Genomic DNA, 10,512 nt, shown 5'->3' with positions numbered 1-10,512 from the left:
AGACCCATCATTCGGTCGCACAATAATTTTAAGAGCTTCTGCCTGAGAATTCCAGTTTTTTGGACAGCACAGGAGCTTAAGTTCGCTCGCACAGCAACAGTTCGATCGCACACAATTGCACTCGATCGCACAGACTGCTGCGAGCTTTGCTGCGCCCACAGCTGCGTGTTCTGTTGTGCGATTGCTGCGTGCTTTGCTTCTGGTATTGTTGTGTCGTGTTTGCTGCAATGCTTGGCTGTTGCTGTGGTGAACAATAGCTCAAAGTGTGCACAGCAACAGCAGCTATGTTGTCTGTTTGTTCGTGTGCAAAGGCTGATGTTGTGGCTTCTTGCTGTGCGCTGCTCTTCTGCTTGCGTGCTCTGTGATGCTGCTATGCCTAGGCTCTTGCAATGCTGTGCCATGCTGTGGCTGCCACTATGCTAATGTACAGCTGTTGGGTATACACTTCAAAGCTGCCATGTGAAGAGTCCACAAACTGCTGCAAAGGTGAGTGCACAAGAGCCGCTGCAAGTGTGCTCGTGCATAGCTGTGAGTGTTGTTGTGGCTGCTCGAGTGTATTTTGCTGGCTCAAGGCTCAAGGCTGTTCTGATTGCGTGTTGGCTCTTGCTATGTTGGTCGTGTGGGCAGTAACTAAGTGCTTTCCTAGCTACACACACACAAGAGCAAAGTAAATCGTCAAGCATGTTATTTAAAAATCGAAAACATTATTATTAATTCGTTTATCGTTTTTGCAAATCGTGAAGCATATAACTCGTCGACAAGCATAATGACACAATATTAACACGTTAATACTCAAATCGAACCTTACGCAACGAGAATGCGCCAAAAGGCATATTTAGAGAAAAAGCGACTAAAATATGCGCAAGACGAGAAAATGTAACGATTAATGCAAAAATGCGATAAACGAACTAAAACCGATAAAACTAAGCGAAAATAATAACAAAAAGTTAATAAAATGAGCTAAAATCCTAATCTAAGAGCGACATAAATGTCGCTCATCAAACTCCCCCAAGCTAACCCTTTGCTTGTCCTCAAGCAAAGCTAGAATAAGAAACGGGGAGGAGAATGAGCTTAATTATTCAAAATCAAAATTACGAAAATAAGAACTACAAGAATGCACACTAACTCACTTTCGTAGGAATCACGGTTGCATTTAAGCGCATGCAACAAGCTCTTTGAACCCCACAATCGCTCATGAGGGCGAGTGGGATCTCGCAAGGGTTTCCGAAGAGAAACATCCATAACTCTTCCAAAAATTTGAATCAAGGCAAGAACTAAAAATGAAAAACAAACAAGAAAAAGAAAGAAAAGAAAAGAAAAGGAAAAGAAAGGAAAAGAAAATGAAAAACGAAACTACAAAACTCAAGATAAGGGCCTTTATTATGGAACGAGCACAAAAAGAATGCTAATATTACTAACTAAATAGACGCAAGCACACTAAACAATGTCCTAAATCGAGTGAAAGATTCAAATGCCAAGCAAAGTGAACTAAGGGTAAGCACTAATCAATTCCCCTACAACCGAGCATACCACGTCAAATCTCTAGATCCTATCCACCCTTGAGAATAGCGTCTCGAGACACCGCGAAGGTGCCGGAGAAATCAAGATTAGGCTACCCGACATCTTAGCATGACAATCCCATTCCATAAACTTGACCAAATCCTCCCTCCACCGACAATGACTCAACTCAAAAGGGTCAAGAGGACTGTTTAGGGTGTAACATAGGCTAGGGGTAAGGTGTGGAACAAATTTGGTAATTTTGTTCTCATACCTAAAGTGAAACGCAATGAATGAACTCAACTCAAGCAATCGAACCATAACAAACTCATACCACTTAATTGGGTTACCCCCAAACTTATTCAACAACAACACTAAACTAAAACTCTTTTTGAACTTTTCTTGATTTGATTTTCTCTTTTTTTGTGTTTCAATTGAAACTTTTCTTATTGCCTTGTTTTTCTCTATTTTTGGCTTTTTCAAAAAAATTTCTTTTGCTTATTTATTCACTATATACAACACATTTCCAAACTTTGCCATTCATACCAATAAACATCATTCCTCAAATATGCATAATCATTCCAAAACCAACAAGCATCATAACTATAGGCTTCACTATCACTTCTAAGGGTGAAAACAAAACAAAGGCTATTAGGCTTGTAATGTGCTCATAAGAAATGAAGGGTCAAGGCTCAAATGGCTAGCAAGGGGGCAAATGCAAACAAAAATATATTAGAAAAATAGAAAATAAAGTCCTAAACTAAAAAGAAAAATAGTCACCAAAAGAAATGCCTCTATCGTCCCCTAAAGTAGTTCGGTCGCGGTCTCGGGAAGGAAATAGTCAAACTCGGGAGATAAGAAAGTCAATGCCAAGGATCCATGCCACTCAATATATGTATATGTGTTTGGGCTAGTTTGAACATGAACCTCACATGGGAGCAAATACTACTCTCTCCGGTTTCAAGTCACTAGAGAGATCGACACCATCTTACCACAAGCCAAGGGTTCAAGACACATGCTACCCAAAGTTCAACCAACTTTCTTAACACCTAAATCCTAGATTCGACCCAAGACATTGAAAATCGTGCAAACATCTACCAATTAGGAATAAAAGCATTTTATCCTACAAATTCCAATTTTATTTAACCAAATCAAGAATAATGACTAAAAACTAGAAAAACTTGCCTTGACAAAGATCGAAAAGGAAAAAGAAAGAAAAAGAATGAAAAAGGAAAACAAGAAAAACAAGAAAAAGAAAGGAAATGAAAATAAAGAAAATATTCACAAAATCAATGAAACTAATCAAGAAATATGCACAAAATCCAAAATATTCACAAAATCAAGCAATCCATCACATGGAGATCAAAGTAGGAAACAATAGAATCTCCCCCCAAGCTCGAATTAGGCCATGTCCTCAAGGCCTAAAACGAAACTAGGAGGGGCACAGCTACCCATCCAACCAATGCCCCGCAATAAAGATGCCCAACCCAAAGAATACATGTGAGTTAGAAGGATATTACCGGTGATGACGTGGGAGCAAGTCCCGCAAAGAACCGTAATAACGAACGAACTCACCAGGAGAATAGCCAGACATGGCAAAGATGGATGCAAATATTTCCACATCAAGAAAGCTTGAGCCACAAAAAACTTCAAAAATCAAGAAAAATTAGTATACATGGGCCAAGTGGCCAACACCCACGGGTTGCCTCCCGAGAAGCGCTCTTTTTACGTCATTAGCTTGACGCTTCTTACCTCTAGTAAGTACCTCGACAACGATCGCAATAGTTTGTCATATGCGATGGAAAACATATCCAATAGTAACAAGTAGGCAAGAGTCAAATGAGATGCAAGCATAAAGTAGAATTCAACTCTATGCCTGCAAGGGGTGGGGAACCAAAAATAAGAAGAATCAAAATTAAAAACAAAAGAAATACTCCCTTCTTCATGCTCCTTTTGGTAAGGAGAATCATTAGGATTAATAGAGGAAAAAGAATCCTCAAGCGGTGGGAGTCTTGACAAAAAGGGAAAAAAAATGGGAAATGAAGGATAAATGTTGAGTTTTCTCTTTCGGAATGAGGAATGAGGGAAGGGAGTGGGAACAAGAGATTCACAAACAACTTCACTCACATTACATAAAGCACAAGAAATCTCAACATAAGATCCTTCATTAACTTTTAAAAGTTTTTGGTTGGCACATTCACTCTTTTCCTCAATTTGAATCGACTTAAGCACTTCAAGGCAAAATGGAGCAAATAGATTTTCATCACCATCATCAAGGCATTCACTCAAAGCGGAACGAGTAGGAACAAACTTTCCGATACTCAATTCCTCAATGTCATGCATCAAAGGTGGCAATGTAGCCTCAAACTCTTCTCTTCTCCATGAAACATCCTTAATAGATTCTTGCAAAAGGTTAGAAATTCCCAAAAAGCCTTTTACAACTTGTTGGGACATGACTTCAAATGAACTCAACCAAGAATCTATTCTTATCTCTTCTTGAATTTCAAGATATTCTATGAAAGCAAGCCTCTCCAATAATGATTTTGGAGATTCAAAATTCAAAGAGCTTAGGAAATTATCATGGAGAAAGAGAAGATCATCAAGCGAAATCGATTCGTCATTTTGAGCAACAAGAGAATTTGTCATTTTTTTGGTTTTCAAAAAAAAAGAAAATGAAAAATGAACTAGTCTAGAGAACAAGAATGAAAAATCAAACAATGATGCCATTCCCCGGCAACGGCGCCATTTTGATAAGGTGTTTTTCCGTCGTTGAAAAGAAAATCGCCCGATCAAACAAAATTTATAAACCACTATATAACCGGCTATATGGACTATAGCGGCAAGTATAGGGATCGTCCCATAGGAATAGATATGTTTGACTATTCAATCTATGCGTTCACAAGCTAGTTCGAATGGAATTTGAGTTTTTGAACTAATCTAATCTAAGCTAGAAATGCAAACAAATAAAGGAATTCTAGAGGAATCGGGAATCGGCAATGGAATCGAATCAAAGAAATAACAAGGTCAAGAAATTCATGAATATGCAACGACATAGCAATTAGGGGAATGAAAACTAATGACGTGCTCGCCACCTCTCGGATGGAGCACGCGAAGCAACCTAGCCTATGGAAAGCTTTCTCATAATCCTAAACTAGATAAACTTGCATATAATAGGAACTATCATTCACTTGCATGAATTAGGCTCACAATGTCTTGCCAAACCTAAATCATACATTCCAATCTAATTCAATCAACTAGAATTTGCAACTACTACTCAATTGATCATGGAAAATCCTATCACTAAATCACATTTAATCACAACATCAATCATGAATTTTCCCTAAAATTCCCCAAATTCAATGCCAAGGCTTCATCCCTAACCTCTAGACTAAACTACTCAATTAGCATGATTAACATCACCATTAAACTAATATTAATCCTAATCATGAAACTAATTGAACTAATGAAGCTAATTGAAACAATAAAATTCAGAAAATTCAAACTACAAAAATTGGGGAAAAATCAATGAAATTCAAAGCATGAAACTAATTCTAGAATTCAAGCATGAAATCAAAGCATAAACGAAATTAATGAAGCAATTAAAGAATTAAAGAACAAATCAAAAAGAAAAGAAGAATTATACCTTGAATTGAAGAATTAGCATCAAACTTGAAGAACAAAATGAAGAACAAAGCTCAAAGCAAAAGGAAAGAAATCTGAAAATTAAAGATGATTGTATTGAATTTAGAATCAAGAATTTGAGGCTAAGAATCCTTAATCCTAATCTCTAATCTAAGCCCTAAACTAATTCTAGAGAGAGAATTCTAATTTTGAAATCCTAAAACTAATTACGTGTTTTTACAAAATGAAAGCCTCATTACAATGCTGCGATTTTCGGGCTTTATAGTAGCAGCCCGCAGCCCCATTCTGTCGCACAGGAGGTCTTGTGTGGCAATTCCGCTTGCATGGACCCGGTCCACCATAAGGTTACCATGGACCAGGGGAATTAAGTAATTTTGCAGTGTTGAACCGTATGAAATCACGTGATCCAAAATAACAGAATGCGCGAAACCCTAAAATTGAAATCTCTCTCCTCCAACAGCAGCTTCTCTCTCCTCCAGCAGCTTCTCTCTCCTCCAACAGCTTCTCTCTCTTCGAGCTTCAACAATGGAGGACGATTTAATCGATTTGAATATCGATTTAAATCGCGCAATAGAAGAAAAATTGTATAATTATGACAGTAATATTCGAATCCTAATAACTAACTACGAAGAATTATAGTAACTTTCATACTCATTGAGTAATTATTATTATTTTAGAAAATTTAGAGAATCATAGAGAAGTATATGACGTTGAAGATGAAGTTGAAGGCACATCTCAGTAAGTTATGGTTGCAAATCATTGTATTGAAGAAGGTATGATATAGTATCTCTTAATAAATATATAGTAACTGTTATTTTGATATAGTTAACATATTATAATGCAGTAGAGTAACTAACATATAAAGAGGAATTATATTTATCGTAGAGTAACTATACCATATAAAGAGAAACTATGTTTACTGTAGAGTAACTATCTCATATAGACAGGACTTATAGTAACTGTAGAGTAACTATAAAATATAGAGACTAATTATATAAAATGAAGAGTAACTATCACATATAAAGAGGAACTATATACTGTAGAGTAACTATGACATATAAACAAGAGTTATATTAACTGTGAGTAACTATAAAATATAAACAGTAACTATATAAAATGAAGAGTAACTATCACATATAATGATAACTTATTTATAGTAAAGTACCTATAATTTATAAAAGGTAACTATATTAATTATAGAGTAACTTCACATAAAGAAATAATCTATATAAGAAATAAACTATAGTAACTATAACATATAAAGAGTAACTATATTAAATGTAGAGTAACTATAACATATAAATAGGAACTTTATTTACAATCAATAGATCCTGAGTAACTATGTTAAATATAGAGTAACTATAACATATAAAGAGTAACTATATTAAATGTAGAGTAACTATAACAATCAGAACTATATTAAATAAAGAGTAACTTATATTAACTATTACATATAAAGCAGAACTTTATTTAAAATAAAAAGATCCTCAGTAATAATATTAACTGTAGAGTAACTATAACATATAAAGAGTAAGTTTATTAATGGTAGAGTAACTATAACATATAAAGAGTAACTTTAGTTACAATCAATAGATCATGAGGAACTTTATAAATTGTAGAGTAACTGTAACATATAAAGAGTAACTATATTAACTGTAGAGTAACTATAAAATATAAAAAGTAACATAAAGGAAACAACTATTTTTGAAAGAACTATATTAACTGTACAGTAACTATAACTTATAAAGAATTACTAAGCTAATATTGGTATATGTACAGGTTCAATAATACATTCAATTGATACAAACCACAGCATTTTTGAAAATCCAAATAATGAGCAGGAACAAAACATTGATAAAGAATTAGATGGCAGTTTAATTGGAGAAGCAAGGAAAACAACCGATGAGATTTATGATCTATATTGCAAACATGCTGCTATTATTGATTTTAGTGTACGAAAAGGGAAGAATAGATATAAACAAGGAACCACAATTGTTAATGGAAAATACTTCTACTGCTCTGCTGCTGGAATAAGAGACCCTCCTAAAAACAAAGAACTCAAAAATGAAGATGATCAATCAGATGCAAAGAAGAAAGAAAGGAGAAAGAGAGTTATGATAACAAGAACAAAATGTGAAGCTCAAATATTTGCAAAGATGAACCAAAATGGAGATTTTGAAATAGAAAAGCATGTAGTGGTATATAATCACCCTTTGACAAGAGAAATAAGTAATTATCTCCACCGATCGGAACGACAAATGACAGAGCCCAAAAAAGAAGCTATTGAGGCAATGTCAGAATGTGGTCTAAGACCAATGGAGTCTTATAGATATATGTCAACAGAAACTGGTGGAGACGACTGTGTAGGTCATACGATGATTAATCATCTAAACTACTGCTACAAGTTAAAAATGAAGCAAATTGATGGAAAGAATTCACAAACACTAGTGAACAAACTGTATGACTTACAATCAATAGATCCTAAGTTCTTTTTCCGAGTAAGGCTCAATGATGAAGGAAAAGTTGAGTGTCTATTTTGGAGGATTCTATGATGAGAGAAGATTACAAAATATATAGAGATGTTCTAGTTTTTGATACTACATTCAGAACAAATAAGTACAATCTCATATGTGCTCCATTTGTTGGTATCAATAACCATTGGAAAAACACAATGTTTGCTTGTGCTTTCATTGGGGATGAAATCACAAAATCTTTTGTTTGGGTGTTTGAAACTTTTCTGAATGCTATGGGAGGAGAGTACCCTATATCAATTTTCACTGATCAAGATGCAGCTATTGCTGCTGGAATAGAACAGGTACCTCTTCATATATTATAGTTACTGTCTATTACATATAGTAACTGTTTGTAATTACTATAACTTTTACATATAATTACTCTTTATAATTTATAGTTTCCCTTTTTTGAAAATAGTAACTCTTTATATAATATAGTTACTGAGTATAATTAAAAATATTACTATTTATTGTTTATAGTTACCCTTCTTTACATATAGTAACTCTTAATGTAATATAGTTTCTCTTTCAGAAAATACTATATCTTAATTTGAGATCAAGTATAGTAACTCTTTATAAAATATAGTTACTATTTTGACAATATAGTAACTCTAATTCAATATAGTTACTATTCTGAAATTATAATAACTCTTTATAAACTATAGTTACTATTTTGACAATATAGTAACTCTTTATAAAATTTAGTTACTATTTTGACAATATAGTAACTCTTAATACAATATAGTTACTATTCTGAAATTATAGTAACTGTTTTGACAATATAGTAACTCTTAATACATTATAGTTACTATTTTGACAATATAGTAACTCTTTATAAAATATAGTTACTATTTTGTGGAACTATATATATTCATTATTGTTTTTCAGGTTTTTCCTTCTTCAAGACACAGGTTATGCTTGTGGCACTTGAGTAAAAATGCAAACAGTAGGTTTGGTTTATTGAAGTCTGATAAAAACTTCAAAAATGCATTCTACAAGTGTTTAAGTGGGTGTATAACACCAAATGATTTTGAAGAAACTTGGAAATCTATGATCAACACTTTTAAGCTGGAAAAGGATGACTGGTTCAACAAATTGTATGGTCTTAAAGAAAAATGGTGTACAACTTTAAGTAAAGATTTTTTTTCTGCCGGTATACTTTCTTCACAAAGAAGTGAAAGTACAAACCATGCTGTTTGATTTAAAGCAAATAAAAGTACAACATTAACAGAGTTCTATAGTATTTTTCAAGCTACAATAAATCGATGGAGAAAAACCGAAGAAAAAGACGACTTTGACTGTACAAGGGGAATACCTACTTCAGAGCTAAGTATGAGTGCTGTATTAAAACAGGCAGCAAATATATACACGATAACACTTTTCCGTGATTTTGAAGAAGAGATCAAGCTTTCTGTGGCAAGTAGTGCAAAGTTCAAGGGAAATGTTGGAAGAACAGTATTTTTTGAGGTGTGGATAGAAGGAATAACAGGTAAAAAAAACTATAAATCTTTATTTAATATTTGGAGTAGATGTTCTTTTGAATAATATTGTATTATATGTATATAGTCTAACAGGATCAAGGCAAGAAGTTCAATTCAAAATGGAAGATTCAACCGTCACTTGCACATGCAAAAACTTTGAAGAATCTGGATGGTTGTGCTTCCATTGTTTGAGAATATTGCATTTATATTCAATCAATACAATTCCAGATCGTTACATAACAACAAGATGGACTAGATATGCAAAGAAACAGATATGGGAAAGGGTTGATACGATAAAAAGGGAGAAAGGGAAAATCAACAATTTTACTGGTTGGAGATTACATATGATCAGAAGGTAATTTTTTCAATATACATTAGTTCATTTTCATATAGTTACAATTACAGTTGATATTTTACTTAACACTTAAATTTTATACCACATATACTATAACTTAATTTTGAAAGGGCATAAGATAGCAAAGGCCAGAAAATTTATCGAGGAGAAGTTTAAAACGGATAATAAAGCAGTTGATGAAATCATAAAAAAGGAAGAATAAAGGAAGGCAAAAGAAGAAGCTGCAAAGATAGCAGAACAAGAAAAGGCAAAAGCTGAAGCACAACGAGAAACACAAGACGGGGAATCAACTAATTCTGAAATAACAATGGTGCTTGATCCTGATCGTGCTAATACTAAAGGAAAGAGTAAGAAGAGAATAAAGGGTCAATATGACAATTACAAGCAGCCATCAAAGAAAGGAAAAAAAGAAACACAAAGAATTTGGATCCAAGACACCAAATATTTAATTATTTACACCTAAAGAACAACTATTTTAGTGATGTTCTTGTTTTATTATCATATACAGTTACTTCAACATTTTTAAACAAATTTATTGAGTGTTTATACTATAGTTCTCCTTTACAATACATAGTTACTATACTGAACGTATAGTAACTCTTTATAAAACACACAATTTTTACAAAATAACTATATCTTGAATGTTTATATTATAGTTTTGACAATATAGTATTTCTTTATAAAATATAGTTACTATTTTGACAATATAGTAACTCTTAATACAATATAGTTACTATTTTGACAATATAGTAACTCTTTATAAAATAGTTACTATTTTGACAATATAGTAACTCTTAATACAATATAGTTACTATAGTGACAATATAGTAACTCTTTATAACATATAGTTACTATTTTGACAATATAGTAACTCTTAATACAATAGTTACTATTCTGAAAATTATCTCTTTATAAAATATAGTTACTATTTTGACAATATAGTAACTCTTAATACAATATAGTTACTATTCTGAAAATTATCTCTTTATAAAATGTAGTTACTATTTTGACAATATAGTAACCA

At 33.1% G+C, this 10,512-nt stretch overlaps 1 protein-coding gene across 1 annotated transcript; it reads left to right on the top strand.

The window, feature by feature from the left end:
• Window positions 1-5,843: 5,843 nt before the first annotated feature.
• On the top strand, window positions 5,844-9,492 carry LOC130471860 (protein FAR1-RELATED SEQUENCE 5-like). Its single transcript, XM_056842195.1, has 6 exons — window positions 5,844-5,877; window positions 6,919-7,597; window positions 7,747-7,954; window positions 8,541-8,846; window positions 9,006-9,141; window positions 9,227-9,492. Exons 1-6 carry the CDS (start codon window positions 5,844-5,846, stop codon window positions 9,490-9,492), a joined length of 1,629 nt encoding a protein of 542 aa, XP_056698173.1.
• Window positions 9,493-10,512: the final 1,020 nt, after the last annotated feature.

Source organism: Spinacia oleracea, chromosome 4 (assembly GCF_020520425.1).
Source record: "Spinacia oleracea cultivar Varoflay chromosome 4, BTI_SOV_V1, whole genome shotgun sequence".
Classification (NCBI taxonomy): Eukaryota; Viridiplantae; Streptophyta; class Magnoliopsida; order Caryophyllales; family Amaranthaceae; genus Spinacia; species Spinacia oleracea.
The sequence above is the reverse complement of the archived record's forward strand: the minus strand, read 5'-3'. Positions and strand labels throughout refer to the sequence as shown.

Bases quoted from the DNA above. Each gene is read 5' to 3' on its own strand.
- LOC130471860 (XM_056842195.1), top strand. From the start codon at position 5,844: ATGACGTTGAAGATGAAGTTGAAGGCACATCTCA. The intron at 5,878-6,918 runs GTAAGTTATGGT...GTATATGTACAG, and splicing joins GAAGTTGAAGGCACATCTCA to GTTCAATAATACATTCAATT. The intron at 8,847-9,005 runs GTTTGATTTAAA...GTATTAAAACAG, and splicing joins GTGAAAGTACAAACCATGCT to GCAGCAAATATATACACGAT.